Below are 20,854 nucleotides of genomic sequence, written 5' to 3' on the forward strand. Positions count from 1 at the left end.
TACTGCCCCACATTGATGTGGCAGTACAAATTGAACAGATTGATAAACTAAACAGTGATAAATCACCAGGTCCAGATGGTATCGCCTGAGAGTTCTGAAGGAACTCAAATATGAAATTGCAGAAGTACTAACTGTGGTATATGTAACCTATCACTGAAACAAGCCTCTGGACCAGATGACTGGAAGGTAGCTAATGCAATGCCAATTTTTAAAAAGGGCTCCAGAGGCGATCCTGGCAATTACAGGGTAGTGAGCCTAACTTCAGGACAGACAAATTGGCTGATACTATAGTAAAGAACAGAATTATCAGACACATAGATAAACATGATTAGTTGGGGAAGAGCCAACAAAACTTTTGTAAAGGAAAATTGTGCCTCATGGATCTACTGGAATTTTTGATGTGGCAACAAGCATGTGGACCAGGGTTAGTCAGTGGATATAGTGGACTTTCAGAAAGCCTTTGACAAGATCCCACCCCAAAGGCTCTTAATCAAAGTAAGCTGTCATGGGATAAGAGGGAAGGTTCTCTCATGGATCAGTAACAGGTTCAAAAAAGGAGACAAAGGGCAGGAATAAATGATCAGTTCTCAGAATGGAGAGAGGTAAACAGCAGGATCCCCCAAGGGTCTGCACTGGGACCAGTGCTGTTCAACATATTAATGATCTGGAAAATGGAAATCACAAAGTTTGCAGATGATACAAAATTATTCAACATAGTTAATTCTAAAGCTGACTGCAAAGAGTTCCAAAGAGATCTCACAAAACTGGGTCAGTGGGCAACAAAATGGCAGATGAAATTCAATGTTGATATGCAAAGTAATGCACATTGAAAAAAATTATTCCGACTATACATATACAATGATAGGGTCTAAATTAGCTGTCACCACCCAAGAAACAGATCTCAGAGTCATTGTGGATAGTTCTCTGAAAACATCAGCACAGCCGTGGTCAAAAAGGATAACAGAATGCTAGGAACCATTAGGACAGTGATAGAAAATAAGACAGAAAATAAGATAAAGCCACTGTATAAATCCATGCTGCACCCACACCCTGAGCACTGCGTGCAGTTCTGATCACCCTATCTCAAAAAGGTTATAGTGGAACTGGGAAAGGTTCAGAGAAAGGCAACCAAAATTATCAAGGGTGTGGAACGGCTTCACTATGAAGAGAGATTTTGGCTGTTCATCTTAAAAAAGAGAAGACTAGAGGGTATACGACAGAGGTCTATAAAATCATGAATGGTGCAGAGAAAATTATTAGAAAAGTGTTAGTTACCCTTTCCCACAATATAAAAACCAGGGGTCGCCCAATGAAATTAATAGGCAGCAGGTTTAATAAATAGGGAAATACTTTTTCACACAACACACAGTCAACCTGTGGAACTCATTGCCAGGGGATGTTGTGAAGGTCAAAAGTATAGCTGGGTTCACAAAAGAATTAGATAAGTTCATGGAAGATAGGCCTATCAATGACTATTAGCCAAGATGATCAGGGGCATAACCCCATGGGCTGGGTGACCCTAAACCTCTGACTGCCAGAAGCTGGGGGAGAAGATGGGGTGGATCACCCTCCAACTGCCCTGTTCTGTACATACCCCCTGAAGCATCTGGCACTGGCCACTGTCAGAGACAGGATACTGGGCTATTGGTCTGACCCAGTATGGCCGTTCTTATGCCACAACTCCATAGGCACCTGCCTGCAGTGGGCACAAGAGTGCAGGAACAAACCCCTGGGATAAGGGGCGAGGGAGAGAATGGCAGGGGTCAGGGACCGGGTTTGAGGCCCAAGCAGAGGGATAGCTCTGTGCAGTGGGGAGGGGGCAAGGGAAGAGGCCCCGAGCACTTTGGCAGTTGCCTTATGAACTCTAATGGAGCTCGTCCATAACTATTCCCTCTCCTCCTGCTGGACCATGGCTCCTCGCTCCCTCTCCCTGCTCACACAGACCCCACTGCAGTATGGAGACCTGGTCAGTAACTGCTCCCGCAGGCAGCCCCTCTGCATGCACACACCACACTGCCCTGCTGGGCACAAGCACTGACCGTCGCTGATCCCGCTGCACCCAGTGGGGGTGCATGGAGCAGCTCCAGGCGCGCACTGGCACGCTGGAGCTCCCTTGTGACAAGTAGCGTGGCCAGGTGCCCAGTTTTCAAACAGAAAATCTGGTTGAAAAGGGGACCTGACAGTGTCCAGTCAGATCTACTGACCAGACACCCAAAGTCCAGTTACTGTGAGCGGGGGAAGCAGGGAGGCACCAGGTCATCACCCGCTCCAGCCTTTACTCAGCCAGGGCCACCTCCTACCTTTGTCACGTGACTGCAGCTCCCAGCCCCAACCCACACAGGGTGGAGTGGGGGGGAGGGAAGCAAGTAATGGGGTGGGGGGGGGGGAGTGGATGGGGCAGGGCCTCAGAGGAAGAGATGGGCAGGAGTGGGGCTTTGCGGGGGAAGAGGCAGAGTAGGGTGGAGCCTCAGGGGGAAGAGGCAGGGCAGGGGAGGTTCCACTCCTGCTGGAGTGTCCAGTTTTTAAATATTGCCAAGTTGGCAACCCTAGTGGTAAGGCTTGATTCCAGCACAGGGAGGGGCTGGATGTCTGCAGCAGCCCCCATCATTCACAAGCAGCGTGCCGTGGAATGGAGCTAGGGTTACCATACATCCGGATTTTCCCGGACATGTCCGGCTTTTTGGTCCTCAAATCCCCGTCCGGGAGGAAATTCCAAAAAGCTGGACATGTCCGGGAAAATAGGGAGGGGTTGTGGGGCTTGGGTCTGGGCTGGAGCCGCTGGAGCCGGAGCCGCTGGGGCCAGCCGTGCTCGGCCGCCGGCCGGCGCCGCTTGGCCAGGGCCGGGGCCGGAGCCGCTCGACCAGAACTGGGGCCCGAACCGCTAGGACCGGGGCTGGGGGGTGCTCGGCCGCCGGCCGGCGCCGCTCACCCAAGGCCAGGGCCGGGGCCGGGCCGGAGCCGCTCGTCTGGAACCGGGGCCCGAGCCGCTGGGACCGGAGCTGGAGGTGCTCGGCCGCCGGCCGGCGCCGCTCGGCCGGGGCCCCGGGGCCCGAGCCGAGCTGGAGTCGCTAGGGCCGGAGCCGCTCGGCCGGGGCCGGCGCACTCGGCCGGAACCGGGGCCGGCGCCCCAGGGCCCGAGCCGGGCCGGAGACGCCAGGGCCAGAGCCTCTTGGCCGGGGCCGGCCGCCGGAGGGAGCCGCTCGGCCGGGGGGGCCGGACTGGGCCGCGCCTCCTCGCGCCCCCCCACCGCCCCAGCCCCAGCCCCAGCCCCAGCTTACCTGCTGCCTGCCTGCCTCAGGCTTCCTGCGAACATTTGATTCGTGGGAAGCAGGGGAGGGGGAGGAGCAGGGGGCAGAGCGTTCAGGGGAGGGGGCGGAGTTGGGGCAGGGACTTTGGTGAAGGGGCGAGTTGGGGCTGGGGTGGGGCCGGGGCCCTGTGGAGTGTCCTCCTTTTAGAATATTAAAATATGGTAACCCTAATGGAGCGCACCAGCACGGTACAGCCACCCAGGGACATGCCATGTTCCCTCCCAAGCCGCCCTGCCCCAGCCTATCCCACAGGCAGGAAAGCAGGACTCAGGCACAAGGAGCCAGGGTACAGGAGAGGAACTAGCACCAGGGCACAGGCACAAACCTCAGGGCTGGGAGGAGCGGGGCCTGACCCAGAGCGGGGGTTTTGCTGTGAGGCGCAGCCCTGGAAATTTTCCCCAGGTGCAGCTTAGGCTCCATGGTGTGGGAGAGGCAGCCCAAACTATTGCTGCCCCTTGCCTGCACAGGACCGGGCCTTGCAACACCATTTCTAGGCTCACCTGCTATGTCCCCACAGGGAGAGAGGAGAGGAGATGCAGTTGGGGTGGTGAATAATGTGCCACTGCCCCCAGCTGTATTATGGAGGGATGGGGTGGGGTGGAGGCGGAGCCCCCTTCCCTTCACTCCCACTCCCCCTCCCCCCGCCTCTGGGCCTTATGGAAAACAAAACACAGCATTCAAAAATATAAAACTTTATTGAGGGCAAATTCAATGGGGGCAGCCCATCCCCATGGGACACACAATGCAACACGGGGAGCCCAGTCCCATGGGACACACAGGCTACAATGCAATGGACGGGGAGGGGAGCCCAGTCCCATGGGACACAGGCTACATACAATGCAATGGGGGGAGGGGAGCCCAGTCCCATGGGACACACAGGCTACAGTGCAATGGAGGGGGAGGGGAGCCCAGTCCCATGGGACACACAGGATACATACAATGCAGTGGGGGGGAGGGGAGCCCAGCCTAGCCCCAGGACACACAGGATATAATGCCAATGCTGCAGGAAGCCCCACCCCCATAGGCAGATCCCAACAGGGCACACAATGCAGGAGCCCTGCAAGATGAGGCAGTCAGGCAGGATGTCCTCAAAGCCTCGAACCCTCCCAGATTTGCTCTCCCCTCCCCCACCCAAATCCCTCAAGATGCAGCCAGGACCTTTGCTCTGTCCCCTCATGCAGCAAGACACGCTCAGCCCCAACTCTCAGCAGTGACCCCGCTCCGAACCTCAGCACAGACACCTCCTGCTCCCCAGCAGAGACCCTCCCCAGCCCTCACTCCCCAGCCCCGACACTCGACACTCGGCCCAGCCATCTCCTTCTCCCCAGCAGAGACACACCCCCAGCCCTCGCTCCCCAGCTCTGCCCGACACTCGGCATAGCCACCTCCTGCTCCCCAGCAGAGACCCTCCCCAGCCCTCGCTCCCCAGCCCCAACTGGCACAGCCGCCTCCTGCTCCCAAGCAGAGACACCCCCCCCAGTCCCAGCTCCCCTTGGCACAGCCACCTCCTGCTCCCCAGCAGAGACCTCAACTCCGCGAGCCCTGGCTCCCCAGCCCCGACACACACAGACAGCCCTGGTGCAGCCCAGCCCCCTCACTTCTGGTAACAAGCTGTGCTCTGATCTCCTCTGCAGTGGGCTTGGCAGAGGCTGCAGCATAGCTCCTGCAGCTCCAGCGACAAGCCTGATGCTCAGGCTGGAGCAAAGGGCCAAGCACCTCGGGCAGCAAGGGCTGGCGCTGGGACACAGGCCGGGCTCCTCACCCCAGGCAGCCGCACCAGGAGCAAAAGCTTCTCTTACAGATTTGCTTTGCCCCAGGGCGGTAACAGGCTCAGCCCCCTTCCCAGGGAGCCCCGAGCTGGCACTTCAGAGGCTGCTGCTAGCAATAATGGGCTGGGACTGGGCACAGCACCCCCAACCCAGGGCAGGGCTGGAAGCCAGCTCCTTTTGGGACCAGCAAGGTGCAGGCCCCAGGCACCCAGCACAGATGGAGCAAGCGTGACTCACTGGATGGGATGGGTGGGCACTGCCATCTGCTGGTGCTGGCAGGCCTGGTCTCTAGCCCAGTGCTCAGCTGCTACTGGGGCACAGGGGCTGCGGATCCAGTCCATCCAGACCCCTCGCCCAGCACATGCAGGGCTCCTTCCCATCAGGGGAACCCCCAGCAATGCAGCCCAGTGGCTACCACCCCCATCAGCCACAGGAGGCTGCCCACAGGTCACGGTGCCTTCAGCCCCTGCCTTTTCCTGCCCCAGGAAGGAGCCATGGCTAGCTGCTCCATTAGTCCTCTGCCAGCCCCCCAGGCCATTCCCGTGCGGCCAGGGGTGGGTCCATGCTCACTCCCACACCTCCGTCCAGATGGCGCCCCGATGCAGAGGGGGTGCGTCCGGCGGACTCAGGACGAGCTCTCCTACCTGCTTGTTGGTGTATTTCTGGGGGTTGGTGCGGTAGCTGTAGTCAGAGTACTGCTCGGAGCCTGTCGAGTTGTTGTCCCCAGTGCCCACAAAGGTGTTAGTGGCAGGCAGGTCCTGCACCACCTGGTGCTTCTTAGAGGCAGAGGGCGACTGGGGCTGCAACTGGATGGAGGGCAGCGGGGAGTTGGAGCGGTAGTGGCGCCCCAGGTCCGGGCTCCCAGGCGGGTAGTTGAGAGGCAGGTGGATGCGGGGGCTGTCACTGACGGAGTCGTTCATGAGGTTGAACTTGAGGGACTTCTGCAGCCCAGTCTCCTCCTCGTCATCGGCCGGTTTGGGCGGCTTGGGGGACTTGCTCTTCTTCACTTTGCTCTTGCTCTTGCTGCTCTTGTTGCCCTGATTGGGGGCGTACAGGTCCTTGGTCTCCTTCTTGCCCGCCTGGTAGCCGCTCTTGGCTTCCCTCTGCCGGCAGTAGCGCACCAGCACCACCAGCACAATAACCAGGGTGACGGCCACGATGCCAGCGATGACGCCGAAGAGGATGTTGCTGCGCTGCTTGCTGCGCTCATACTCGGGGTCGCCAGCAATGTCGATGTCCAGCGGCGTGTCCAGGCTGTGTCCCAGCAGGGTCTCCAGCAGCGTGCGGTTGGCCAGGGTCTCATTGACGTAGAAGTGCACCAGCGCGGTGCCATGGCGCGAGGGCTTGCCCCTGTCGTTGACACGCACCACCAGGCGGTGCAGGCCATGGTGCTTACGCAGGATCTCCTTCTCCAGCGTGATGTCCCCGCTCTGCGGTGAGATCTGGAACAGCTCAAAGGGGTTGCCCCCCGTGATGCTGTAGGTCAGCTCTGCATTGACCCCCGAGTCAATGTCCTCAGCCTTGACCTTGCTGACCTGCTGCCCGGGGCTGGTGTGGGGCAGGATGTGCTTGTAAGAGGCATTGGAAGGGGAGGTGATGAAAGGGGCATTGTCGTTCTCGTCCAGCACGTTGATGGTCACCCCCACGTAGGCGGATCTGGGAGGGTCGCCTCCATCCACAGCTTTGAGCCGAAAGGTGTACGTGCTCTGCTGCTCCCGGTCAAAGGAGATGCTGGAGAGTATGGTGCCAGTGCCATTCTGGATGACAAAGTCCCCGTTGTCCTGCTCCACTGACAGCTGGATTCGGGCGTTGTCGCCCTTGTCAGCGTCAATCACTGTCACCATGCCCACCGGGCTCAGGGGAGGCATGTTCTCCATCACTGAGAAGTTGTAGCTGCTCAGCATAAACTTGGGGTCGTTGTCATTCCTGTCCATGACATTGATGGCCACAGATGCCGTGCCCTTGAGACTGGGGCTGCCCTTGTCAGCTGCCACCACCAGGAACTCGTAGCGCTCCCTCTGCTCCCGGTCCAGCACTGTCTTCACTCGGATCTCACCTGAGTCAGGGTCGATGGAGAAGAAGCCCTTGGAGGAGGGGTCCATGACCAGGGAGTAAACCAGCTTGGCATTGGAGCCACTGTCAGCGTCACTGGCGCTCACCTCCACCACCAGGTCATCAGGGGCATTGTTCTCGGGGAAGGCCACCTCAGTGAGGCTTTGGCTGAAGACTGGGGCGTTGTCGTTCACATCCACCACCTGCACCTTGAGGGAGTTGGTACTGGAGAGGGGTGGGTTCCCCGAATCCACAGCCACGATCTCGATGGTGTACTCCTTCACCGCCTCGTAGTCCAGCGGTGTGGTGGTCTGCAAGAAGTACTTCTTCTTGCTGTCACTGCCCGTCTCGCTGGCCTGTCTCAGCTGGAACGGGACATCGCCAGCAACCACACAGGTGACCACAGCGTTCTCACCCTCATCCCGGTCAGACACCTGTACCAGAGCCACGGCCGTCTCCACGGGCACGTCCTCGGAGATGTTGGCCATGCCGTCCTGATGGGTGACGAGGCCAATACCCCGGATTTCAATGGAGGGGGCGTTGTCATTCATGTCCTTGATTGTCACCACCACCTGGGTGCGGGCACTCTTGGGATTGGCCCCCTTGTCCTTGGCCAGGACAGAGAACTTGAGGATATTGACATCCTCCCGGTCAATGGGCCCCTGCACAGTGATGAGGCCCGTGGCCCTGTCCAGGCGCAGCAGGCGACGCACCATGTCTGTGGGCTGGTGGAAGGAGTAGTCAATCTCGGCGTTGGCACCCTGATCCGAGTCGTTGGCTTTCACCTGTGGGAGGAGGAAGAGGAGGACAAGTTGAACAGGAGCAACCCTGTCCATGTTGCTCCAGTGAAACTGGCCTAACCGGTTAGGCTGCCTCAGCCCCACTCCCTGCTGTCCCACTCTGGCATGCAAGGAATTCTCCATGGGAACCAGCCAGCCAGCAGGTCTGACACCCAGCAACAGGAAAGAATGGCCAGGAACTAGAACGCAGCTCCTCCAGGTGAGCCGGCCGCACCCTGCTGGGACCTTGCAGCAGCAGAGAGGATCCCAGCCTGACTGCGCACACCCCTTTGCTAAAATGAATCCTGATTCACCGCCACACTGCAGCGAAGTGTGAAGTTACATGCAGCCAAAGACACCACCCGGGAAGGCTGGGTTAGAACCCACTGCTTCCCATTCTGTGGCGCTGCTCCGAAGCCACACAGGCAGCCCAGTGCCTACACCTGGACTGTCCTGACTCAAAGCCAGCCCAGAGCCTGCTGCAGTTCAGTGCAGAGAGCTAGTGATTCCCAGGGCTGGGGCAGCAGGAGGCTGCAGGTTGGGATTGAGGAGCACCAGCCGAATTGGGTGTTGGGGGAGCCCAGGACTGGAACAATGGGGGGCAGGCTGAGGTTCAGTACTGTGGGGCAGTGACAGAACTTGGGAGAAGCTCAGGGCTGGAATAGCATGGGGGGAGGGGGGGTGGCAGGGAGCTGTGGGTCAAGACTGAGGGGACCAGCCTAGCTGGGGAATGGGGGGAACCCAGGACAGAAATAGCATGTAGGGGAGAGGCTGGGATTAAGAGGCAGCAGCAGAAGTGGGGGAGGGGGGTCCCAGGGCTGGAACAGCTCCAGATTGGGTCTGAGAGATGTTGGCTGAGCTGAGGGACAGAGGAGAGCTGCCCATACTTTGCATGGCTCCATCCCCTCTCCCCTCCTCCTCAGGAGTTCTGCATTCACATAAGCCTGTTTCCACATTTATTATTTGCTTTCTAAAGAATCGGAGGTTTGTCTAACATTTGCTTTCCTAATCAGCTCTCCAAGTGGGCTCCTCTCTGCCCCATTTGCAGCTCTGCCGTTATCTCGCTCAGCAGATTTGGATGGAGAACAAAAGTTGTTAAATGTAAATTCCACCTTTTACCTCCACTCCCTGAGCTGAGGAGTCATTTTCTTCCTGAAAGATAAAAGCTGAGCAATGGCAGCAGCAGAGCTGCAGCCCATTCTCCTGTCGCTTCTGCCTTATCTGCCTCCAACTTTCGCTCTCTGAACAGTGAAAAATGAATTCTTAAAATTCACATCAAAATTAGCGAGCCGAGCAGCTGAGTGCTGGCCGCGCTCCGCTTATTAAGATGGCAGCTGCAGATAAACAGATGTCAGCTCCCATCGGCTCAGTGCCCCTTCCACCAAATCCACAGAGACCCACCCCTCAGGGCTCCCAGCCAATCGAAATGGGCATTAGGATGCCACGCTTGGGCTCAAAATTCTCTCTGTGGAGTCTGTAGCATGCAAGCGGCCTTTGGCTACCCCTGGGCTTCAGAGACAGCAGTGCCACATTTTGTTTGTATATGTACAAGAGAGGCTGCACCATCCCACATCTCCCTGGGGAGCAGGCACTTCCCAGGGGTTGCCAAGCCAAAGGAGCCTGCTTTAGTTTCAGAGGCGTCTAATGCTGCTGAAAGGGAGACTAATTTCCTGTCTGTAGCCAGCATTTAGCACAGCTAGACAGTGAGCAGGCTTCCCAAGCACAGCTCTGCTGGTGCCCCTCAATCCTGATCTGCAGCCCCTGCTAGCCCAGCCCTGGCCTTCCACCACTTCTTTTCCATCTTACCACATTGTGGAGTGGTTTACTAGGAAGCTGCCCACCTACAAAACCCCTGCCACTTGTGATCATGCCATGCCTGAAACCAGGTTCCCAGTGGTGCCTCAGCACATTCCCAGACAGACAGACTGTGAGGCCTTTGGGACAAAGACTGTTCTTTTTATTCTGTGTTTGTACAGCACCTGGGGCCACAGGGGCCTGGGCCATGACAGGGGCCCATGAGAGCTACCGTAATACTCCTAATAATGTACAGCGTCTACTGCAATGTGGGCCTGGTCCGTGACTGGGCCCAATCAGTGCTCCCATAATACACTTAATAAATAATAATCGTAACAAGTAATATAAAGGCGCTCCAGCTGCTCCACCCGCCTCCTTTGAAAGCTGATGAAGAAAGTGGGAAGCTGGCCTGGGCAGTGCAGCTTGTGCACAATGCTTGGTGCCCTGCTGTGTGCTCACCTGGAGGACGGAGTGCCCCACGGGGCTGTTCTCTGAGAGCTCCGCCTCGTACAGGGCCTTCTCGAACTTGGGGGTGTTGTCATTCATGTCCAGGATGGTGATACGCAGCAGGGCGCTGCTCGCCCGCGGTGGGCTGCCTCCATCCTGCACCTTGATGGTCAGGTCATAGGAGTCCCACTGCTCCCGGTCCAGGTTCCCCATGACAATCAGCTGCGGCTGCTTCTCATCCTGATCCTCAGCCACCTGCAGGCCGAAGAGCTCCTGCGCCTCAGGCCCAGCCAGGAGCTCATAGGAGGCAACCCCATTGGCGCCTGCGTCGCGGTCCATGGCCGGGGGGATGGGGAAGAGTGCCCCGATGTTGGTGTTCTCGGGAATGGCCAGTGTGATGACGGGCGAGGCGAAGTTGGGCGTGTTGTCATTGATGTCCAGCACCTCGATCTGCCCTTCCAGCAGGCGCGGGCTGCTGTTCATCATCAGGTCCGTGATGGACACCTCGAACTCCAGGAAGCAGAGTTCCCCTGGGAACTGGCTCTGGCACTCCCGCAGGCTCTCCCGGTCGATGGAGGTCTCCGTGGTGTAAATGTCCCCTGTCTTGCCATCCACACGCAGGTAGGGAGCCCCCACTTCCAGCTTATAGAGGTGCCCCACGTCGGGAAAGCCGTAGTCGGCAGCCAAGCTCCCAATGAGTGTGTTGGGCGGCTGTTCCTCCTGCACTTTGTAGACCACGCGTGTCCCAGCGCCCAAGGTGGGGAGCTGCAGGAAGAGCCACAGGCCCAGGCAGGCTGCCAGCCACGTCATCCTGCACTGGACAGGGGCTGCAAGGAAGCAGAGACACCACAGATTAGGGACAGAACGCTCCATCCCTCGGGCCTCCTCGCTCCCCATATGCCCCATTCGCTGCCACTCCACGTCCAACCTGGCTAGGAATGAGAAGCCCAGCCCTGCTGCCAGCCAGGAAGCAGCTGAGCAGTTCGCTGCTCCACACACTCACCTCCCTGCTCAGCTGGTCACAGAAGCTGATTTCCAGCAGCTCTCTGCAGCCCAACATCAATGCCCAAGGGAAAGGCTCCTACAAGCCCTGCCTGTGTAAGAACACAGGCACTGAAACCCAGCCCCACGCCTGTCCCTGCCCACCAGCTAGTCACAACACAAACGGACACTGCACCCAGGCAGACGCATGCAGGGCACGCTGCAAAGGGCTTCCGCCTGCACTGCATAGCGTGCTCTAGCCAGAGAGATAGCCTTGCGGGGCAGACCAGAGACCCTGTGCCCCCCTCAGTGATACAGTGACACGCTGTGAGCGAGCGCCTCCACCCTGGCGCTACAGCGACACACCACAAGCATACAACCCACCCACCCCCCTTAGTGCTACAGTGACACATGCTACAAGTGCAACCCCCCCCCCCCCCCGGGTGCTACAGTGACTCACACTATGAGCATCCCCACCCCATCTTGGTGCTGCAGTGACACTGTGAGCGAGTGCCCCACCCCCACCCCGGCATTGCAGTGACACACACTACAAGCGTGCACCCCCCACCCTGGCACTGCAGCGACACACTGCATAGCGTGCTCTAGCCAGAGAGACAGCCTCGCGGCGCAGACCAGAAACCCTGCGCCCCCCCAGTGCTGCAGTGACACACTACAAGTGTGCAAACCCCCCCCCCCCCAGTGCTGCAGTGACACATGCTATGAGCGCACACACACCCCTGTGCTACAGTGACTCATGCTATGAACTTCCCACCCCCACCCTGGTGCTACAGAGACATGCTGTGAGCGAGTGCCACCACCACCACCCTGCCGCTGCAGAGACACGCACTACAAGCGTGCACCCCCACACACACCCTGGCGTTGCAGCGACACATGCCACAAGTGCACCCTCCCCTCCCCCCTGGGTGCTGCACTGACAGACTTTACAAGCGCACGCCCACCCCCCACGCTGCAGTGAAACACACTTCGCCCACACACACACACACACTGCACTGAGCACAGAGACCCAGTCTTGACTCCTGGCCCTAGGGGACTGCAGCACAGGAGAAGAGACTCTTAGGGCACTGGGGCCACCCCATAAAGTGTCTCCTACCCTCACATGGAGTGGAACACCCACAGCACTGCTGTGCTGGCCCCGAGCTGGGCTCCCTGGCCACACAGGGCAGGCTGCGGCTCCACTCCTGCTCGCATTGGTACGAGCTGTGGGCATACACGAGGTGGGGGGCAGAGAGGCAAGGTGAGATTCCCTCCCCTCCTCATTGCCCCAGGCCCTCCAAGATATACACACACAGTAACCTCCCCCAACACACACAGTCTGACCACCTCCAACACACACACACACACACAGAGTAAACTCTCTATAACACACACACACACACACACACACACATAGTCTGACCCCCGCCAACACACACAGTAACCTCCACCCAACACACACACATACTGTCTGACCCCTTCCACATACACACAGTAACCTCACCCCTACACACACACACACACACACACACACTGTCTGATCCTCCAACACACACACAGTCTGACCCCCACCAGCACACACACAATAGCCTCCCCCAAAAACACACTGTCTGACCCCTCCAACACACATAGTAACATCTCCCCAACACACAGACACGGTGTCTGACCCCCACCCCCAGCACACACACACACACACACACACACACACACTGCCTGACCTCCACCACGCACACACACACAGTAACCTCCTCTCAACACATACACACTTGTCTGACTCCCTCCATACATACACATACACACAGTAACCTCCCCTACACACACACACACACACACACACACACTGTCTGACCCCTTCCATGCACGTGCACACCCCCCCCCCCCCACACACACACACTGTCCGACCCCCGCCAACACACCGGAGCGCCCCAAGAGACAGAGGGCTCGACTACCAATACAGATCCAATAAGCAGCCCACAGTGGGAGCCGTGTACCTGACACATACACGCGTTAACTTTCTTCCTAGAAACAACACGATCCCAACCAAGCACCCAAACACGAGCGCCATACAAACTCGCCAGCCCTTAGCATGACTGTCCAGGACCAGAATCATGGCCTCACATCCCCTATTTCCCAGGGCCCCACATACAGCACTGCTCCCCCCAGCCCGTCACCCTGCCCATGCCCCAGCCTCACACCCCCACAGAAACACCTCCTGTGATGAACAGACATGCAATGCCGTACTCCTCCCTCCCCACACCGCAACCCCCTGCCCCTCAACACTGCCCCCTATGCACCCCCACACAACCCCAAACCTCCACCATACATACACCTCCCTGCTCAACTCCGAAACACACAGTTCCCCCCTCTCCAGTTCTTCCTGGTTCAGTTATTGCACTAAGGGCCAGCCTCTCCCCCGGGCATGAGCCCTGAGCCCCTCACTCCTCCCCCATGACATGCAGCCCCCCATCCTGGCTGCTACCTTCAGCTCTAAGCTCTCCTCTGAACAGGCAGGCTCTGCAAGGGGAGGGCCGAAGAGGGGGCAGGAGATGCCTGTGAGAACAACACCCGCTCCCCTTCCCTCAGGTCCAGGCACACCCATTGGGGCTGCAGCTGAGCTAATGGCAAGAGAGATGCCCACCTGGCCAGCCCCTCCAAGCACACCTGGCCTCACTGCCTGCCCTGAACATCAACCCCACGAGCAGTGCCAGGCCCCAGCGGGTCAGAGCACAGGACCCTTGGCAGTGCCCTTCCCCAACCTCACCCTATCCAGCGGGGAGCGTCTCCGAGTGAGCACAGGATGGGGGGCATTGGGGAGGGTTACAGATGCCTGGCTACTAGCACAGCCCCTGGAGAGACGCTGCAGCTTCAAGCCTGTGGGAGGCAACACCTGGGCATGGGAAACCCAGGCACAAGGATCCCTCCAGCCCAGTGGGCTCCTCTCCCATGTACGGAGTAAGCTCCAGACCACCCCACACACGGCAAGCTCCCCCAGCCCTTCTCTTTGCACCGGCACACTCAGCAAGCTGCCCCCCAACACAGAGCTACCCCTCCCCCACATATGACCACCACCACCCCTGCCCCACAAGTTGAGTCTCCCTCCCCGGCACAAAGTGATCCCATGGGGCACTACCCAACTCCCATTCATTATGAGCTCCCCTCCCCCACACTCAATCCTCCCCTACCCTTCCCCCCCCCACACACAGGGAATCCCTCCGTTCCCCACCCCAACTCTGCTACATGGTGCTCTGACCCCGGATGGGCCCCTGCTCCTGCCAATAAGTGAGTGGGGCAAAAGTCAGTGCCAAGAGCAGCTCGGGCGCCACACAGTTTAGCACATTTCTTGAGCCACCAGCTCACAGCCCATCACAAGTCCCTGACCCCAGCCCAGCAGAGGGGACCCTGTGCAGCCCCTCCTCTCCCACACAGACCACAGCCTCTTTCACAAGCACAGATGACAATCACAGGGAAGCCTTAGCAGCCCTGCTCCAAGGCCCTGGCCCCACGGGCCCGGCTCTCCCTCCTTGGAATGGCTGTCCCACTTTCAGGGCCGGCTCTGGCTTTTTGGCCGCACCAAGCAAAAAAAAAAACTGCAGCGCGGCCGGAGCACGGGTGCAGGGGGACCGGCTGGGGGGGGCAGGGGAGGGGGAGGGAGCGGGCGGGAGAGAGAGAGAAGGGGGCGGCCAGGGCTACAGCAGGGGCGCTGCCACGGGGCCCCTCCCACTGCGCCGCCTCCTGCCACCTGCCGCGAGGGCTCCGCTCCGGTCGGCGGGGAGGGAAGGAAGAGGACTGCCCTGCAGGGCGCTCTGGTTCTCTGCGCCGCCGCCCCCTACAGGGCGGCCGGAGCGGAACAAGAACCAAAAAAAAAAAAAAAAAGCCGTGCCGCCCTAGGATTGGGCAGAATGTCGCCTCCAACAATCTGCCGCCCCAAGCACCAGCTTGCTCAGCTGGTGCCTGGAGCCGGCCCTGCCCACTTTGCTAAGTGTCCTTCACGCAGGACTAAGAAATCTGCCCCTCCCTGGCAGCATGAGTGAGAGAGGTGGCTCTGGCATGGCAGGAGCAGCCAGCCCAGGAGCCACCCATGTGTGGGGCAGGCCCATTTGTCCTGGAGAAGTGTGAGAGCAAAACAAGCCCCTCCCAGTAATAAGGGACACCAACACCGAGACTCAACCCTAGCCCCGGAGAAGCACATTCCCAGGCACAGAGAAGAAACAGAGCAAAATCCGCTTTGGTGGAGAATGGCTCCCAAAGGGAGGCAAAAGGCTGACAGCAGCCACAGTGTGCCACATGCCCGCACCTCGAGTGCGTGTGCCCTTCTCAGGCACCCTATTGCTCGGTAGCACCTTAGATAATGGCTGTGTATGGAGCAAGACAAACAAATAGCATCTAACCATAGGGTCTGGGAGAGCCCAAGTTGGACAGACCCCAAGAGTTGGTCGGGATCTATTGAGTTCCCTGGTGAGGCTCTTTTGGAGCTGCAGCTGGGGCTGGAGCTGCTCCCAGAGGTTGTTTGCCCATGTTTGTTTATTCTAGGCGTGGGTTGCAACTGTGTCCAGTCCCTGAGCTGTCGTTCCCATCGGATGAGGTTCGGGGCAAAGGTGAAAGTTGTAAGGTAAGGCAATCCCTGTGCCCAGCAGGCAGCCTGAGTCAGCCATTCCTGGGGTCTATGGGCCAGGTGTCTTGCAGGGCTCCGCACCCAGCAGCTTCCACTGTGACTGCTGGTGGGGCTGGGCAAACCCAGGGCTCACCCTGCTACCTCTTTCACTGCAGCAGGGGCCAGAGGCAGAGCACAGACCAGCGCTCACTCCCACTCACCTTGGCTGGAGCAGGCACTGCATTTTTGCCCCTGGCCCCCCCACCATCCTCTGCTGGTGCGGAGGGTGCGTGAATGACTCCCACACACTGCGTGGCTGTGAATGACTTGCTGCAGAGCTCCAGCCTGAGGATCATGGCCGACAGCATGGCCCCTTGGGCACAGTGAAGCTGTCCACCAATGGTAAAGCTCATCTGTGCAGGATGCACTGGAACCAACTCCTCCAGGAGCTAAGGACTGTACCAGACCTCCCCAGCTTCTGCTCCGAGAGCCAGGCGTGCTCCTACAACCCAGCTGCACCGCTAAACACCCGGAGCAGTGTCCATTTACAACCCAAACCACTCCACTGCATGCACAACTCTCCCCCAGGGAGAGGGTGAGCGACAGAGCAAACCACACATGGCATCACTCAATGCACCATCAGAAGGCACTCAGATACTGCTGTGCTGAGGGTGGGATCAGAACCCCTGCAGAATTACACCCAAGGGGCTGTGTACAGGAACACGAGAGTTGGAAAATCCAGAACTCAAAAGTTAGGAAATGCCAGAATTAAGGTTGCCTGTGGGACCTTCATTAGTCCTCTTTGTGCATGGGCATTAGGAGACAGTCTTGGATTACATCCTCACATACTGTTGTTTACACAGGACCCTGCCTCATTCAGGGCACTGAGTGGACAGTGCTCTGTGCTCAATACTTCTGTTTATCCTCATCATTCACTGCATGGCCCCAGATCTTATTTACTGCACACCACTCAAACCATGATCTGAATACAGAATCATTCATTTCCTCCTGGGCTTTTCTATATTGCTCATCACTACAGCATCGGAGTGCTTCACACACGTTAATGAATGTGTCTTCACAAAGCCTGTCAGGTAGAGGGGGCATTGTCCCTATTTTGCACATGGGAAAGTGAAACAGAGAGTTTAAGGCCAAAACTGCCAAAGGTGTCGAACGAATTTTGGGTGCCCAAATCTGAGAAGGCCCAATCTTAGCATTTGTTAACACCCAGTATGTTCAAAGCACAGCTCCCATGGTCTTCAGCTGCAGCTGTGAGCACTCAGCACTTCTGCAGCTTTGGCTTAAGGTGTCATAAGCCACCACCACCTGTGCATATTCCAGTTTACCCAACACCTCATGCAAGCTACAGACCCTGTTGCAGAAAGAGGGAGAGACCCCAGCCCCGAGGGCGGTATTCAACTGCCACAACTTTCTCTTCGTGCAACCCCCCCCCACTTTCCAACCTCTGCAGCAAAGGAGGCAGGGGCTCCACAGAAAGCAGCCGCCTTCACTACACAACCCTGATTCATCCCTAGAGCAGATCCACCCTGTGCACTGAAGGAGGCAGGGGACCAGTGCAAAAAGCAGTATGTGATCACATAATTAAAGGCTGTATCATAATGCATAGGTACAAGTCGACTGAATTAAGGTTACACGCAAACTTAATTCAGGCATTCCCTAATTTTTGAGTGCTTGACTTTGCAACCTTAATGTTCCTTTACAGATATTACTTCCTATTTTTAAAAAACTTAACAATTGAAAAAAACCACAAATTTCATTGTGTAAAACCGCACCGATGCCAACGTGGGTCATCAGTGGGGCTGGGATCCTTTGCTCCACAACACAGTCCTCTGCCATGTGAGCTAACATTCACTGATAGCAGTAGTAGGTTATTAACCTCAATATGGACCTACCACTAGAGGGGGCTGAAGTCATACTTTGCTAGTGGGTTTCACACATATTTGCTGAACAGTAAAGTTGAAACTAAGGAATCCTGGATTCAATCCCAGGTTCTGGAGGGGAGTGTGCTCTAATGGTTACAAATCTCTCTGCCCCATTTCACCTTGTCCCACCCCTGCTGCTGTCTCCTGTCTCCCTGCCCCTACTTACTCTGCTCCTAGCTTCCCTCCTCCAGAGTTCCTGGTTCTGCCCCTCTCCCCCCATTTCCCCTTCCCCGCTGCCATCCCCCCAGCATCTGTCCCCAGCTCCTGCCATGCTCACACCCTGATTCTATTCTCTTCCCTCCATGGCTCCTGCCCCCTCCCTCCGCTACTTTGTTCTGTCCTCCCTCCCATCTTCTGCCCCCCCATTCTGTTCCTACCTGTCCCTCCTCCTGAGCTCCTGCCACACACACCCCCTCCCACACACCCTTTTCCTCCTCCTGCCTGGACACAGCAGGGAGGCACTGAGGGCATAGGACAGACAGCTTCCCTGCTCCACAGCATCCCCTGGCTGGCCTTTGGGGGGAGCAACAGCAGGGAAAGTCCTGCTCACCCCCCTCAACCCCCTTCCCCTCCCCCCCCACCCCCCCCCACCCCGCAGTCCTAGGCTCGAACATGCTCAGTTCAGACAGAATCTTTGAGATTTTAGAGGCTGAACCTCTCTCTACTGAGCATGTGCACACTAAGATTTTTCAAAGGCTTTTCACTTGACCAAATTTGCGTGTTTTTTCCCAGGACCAGCAAAAGGCACCTCCCCAGCACTGGAGTGATCCCTTGGCCAAATGTCAAGCCTTAACCCCAAAGCATGGCAGTGACAGAGCTTCTCAACCCAACAGCAGTGGGAACGTTTCTAACATGGGAAAACATGGTATTTCTCAGAAATGGCTGAGCCCTTTGAGCTGAACCCTTCCAAAAGATCCAGCCGGAGGCAGACAGTGAGTGTGGGAAATTCCAGCCTGAAGATTTGGCGTTTGGTAAAATCTTACCAACAAGCAACTGAAAACAAGATCTTATCCTGGCAGCCATAGCTACAGGCAGCGCTGCCTGGCCATGTAGCCTAGAACAGGGCAACGGAGAATCACACCTGCGCATCCCAGCCACAGCAAGTCCCTGCCCAGGGCTCCCAGGCCCAACCCCACCACAGCAGCTACAGGCAGAAGGAACCCCCGACCATTCCTAAGCACAGAGGGAACAAGAGGCACCAGCGGCCTGGAGCCTGACTGTCACCCACACAGGGTGGGTCACATTACTCTATGCAAGAGATCACACCTGCCCTGCCTTGCCCACTTGCCCCAGAGCCAGGGCATTTCCAGCACTGACCAGCCCTCCCAACCACAGCCAAGCCAGGCTGGAGCTGTCAGGACTTAGCACAGCCTGGCCCTGGGCTAGAACCCCGGGGGAGCTGAGCCCCAGAGGGAGGCTGGCAGCTGGGCAGTGACCCCAGGAAAAAGGGGGAAAGGGATTAAAGGGGAAATGCCTGGCCCGGTTCCCCCCTCCCCAGTACACACCCAGGGGCAGGGCACACGCGCGGGGGAGGAGGGAGCGCACACGCGGGTGGGGAGGCGCGCGCGCACACACCGGGGGGGTGGGGGGGGAGGCCGCACACACTCTACAAGCTCTCGGGGAACTAATCACTGGCCAAATCCCAAAGTTGCCGTCTTGGAGCTATGGGCAGGCAAGGAAAACTGTCGATAAGGGGGCATTTGGACCATTTAGAAAGGGACCTGCTTTCCCTGGTACCTTCTTGTTCACAGGCACACACACGCACACACACAAGCAGCGCCAGTGGCACATACGCACACACACAGCTCATGCCAGTGGCGCGCACACACATACACACACACACCACTCATCCCATGCCAGTGGCGCGCGCGCGCACACACATCGCGCGCGCGCTCCCAGTCTCTTTCTCGCACTTACAGCAGAATTTGCCCGCACCCCGGGGCTGGCTCGGTTATCCCGGGGAAGCTGTGGGGCAGGCCTGGAGCTCGGGGGCCAGTGGGGAGCGAAGCGCCGGGGGCAGCCAGCCTCTGCCATGCAGATGAGCCCGTTTCAGCCGGGGTGGGCGATCGGGGAGGCGCTGGTCTCCTAGCAGGCTCTGGGCAGCCTCTCCCGGGGATGGAGGCAGCAGCACAACAAGTGTCATGAGCCGCGTGCGGCGCTGCTGTCCGGCCTGGCCCCTCCGGGACACTGCAGCGCGCAGCCCGGCAGCCTCCGCTTTGCCAGCCCCGGTTCCCGGCTCTGAGCAACCGGCGAGAGCCCCTGGCGCAGGCAGCTCCACCCCGCCCGGCCCTGGCTGGGGCTAGAGCAGCTCCGTGATCCACCCTTGGTGCGGAAAGGGGCGGGGGGGGGGGGCTCCTCGCCCAACAAGCCTCGGGAATCTCCGGGGACGAGACAGCTGAAGCCCGGGAGCCCATGGAGGGGACGGGGCGGATGCGCCCCTAATAAGGCTCCGATCCCCGGGCAGCCTCTGATCACGGCGCCCAGGTGCTCAGCACAGAGCCTGGAAAGAAAGTTGGTGGCCCCGCAAGCGGCGGAAGGGCAGCCGCTCCTGGCCCCTTCTCCCTCGCCCGGCTGCCGGGAAGCGCGTCCCTCCCTCGCTGGGCTCAGCATCCGCCTCGCTAACCTGCCCGGCATCGCTTCTGGGCTCCACTCTCCCTTCCCGGGCACCCCGCTGTCCCCGCAGGGGGACGAAACCCGCCGCCCGAGCAGCCAGCGCCGCCGCCTGGTCCCCGAGACCAGGCCACCGCCTCGCTCCCTGTCCGCGGACCTGGCCAGGAGGACCCGTGCACTCCCGCATTCCGACACACACGGAGGCATAGCTGCGGGGCAACGGGGGGGGGGGGGGGGCTCCTGGGTCCAGCCGCGCGGGGGCACCGAGCACCGGGCAGGCTCCCGGCTGCGGCTCTTACTTGGCAGCGGAGAGCGCCGTGTGCGCGGCACCTCCGGCTTCTCCATCCCCTGCTGGGACCGGCTCAGCTCCGCGCCTCCGGCTGGTTCCCCACAAAATAGGCGGAATCCCGGGGGACCAGTGGCTGCCGGTCGGGGCTCCGGCTCCCTCCCGGCGCGGCGAGCGGGGCTGGCGCAGCCGTGTCCGTCGCAGTGTCCGGCTCTCGGCGTGTGTGAGGCTGTGCCAGGGACGCACCGAGCCGGCCTAGCCCCCTCCCCCTCGCTGCTCCGCCTCTCGCTGCCGCCAGCACCG

At 58.8% G+C, this 20,854-nt stretch overlaps 1 protein-coding gene across 1 annotated transcript in view; it reads right to left on the reverse strand.

Moving 5' to 3' along the window:
- The window catches only part of PCDH1 (protocadherin 1), a 143,565-nt gene extending 122,955 nt beyond the window's left edge, over positions 1-20,610 (reverse strand). Inside the window, exons 1-3 of the mRNA XM_065409733.1 lie at positions 20,565-20,610; positions 10,162-10,976; positions 5,722-7,914 (exon numbers count right to left, since the gene is read on the reverse strand). Of these exons, the coding sequence (XP_065265805.1) occupies positions 5,722-7,914; positions 10,162-10,976; positions 20,565-20,610 (3,054 nt within the window). The remainder of the gene's footprint in view (positions 1-5,721; positions 7,915-10,161; positions 10,977-20,564) is intronic.
- Between the last annotated feature and the right edge of the window lie 244 nt (positions 20,611-20,854).

The sequence above is a fragment of the Emys orbicularis genome, chromosome 8, assembly GCF_028017835.1.
Source record: "Emys orbicularis isolate rEmyOrb1 chromosome 8, rEmyOrb1.hap1, whole genome shotgun sequence".
NCBI classification, from domain to species: domain Eukaryota; kingdom Metazoa; phylum Chordata; order Testudines; family Emydidae; genus Emys; species Emys orbicularis.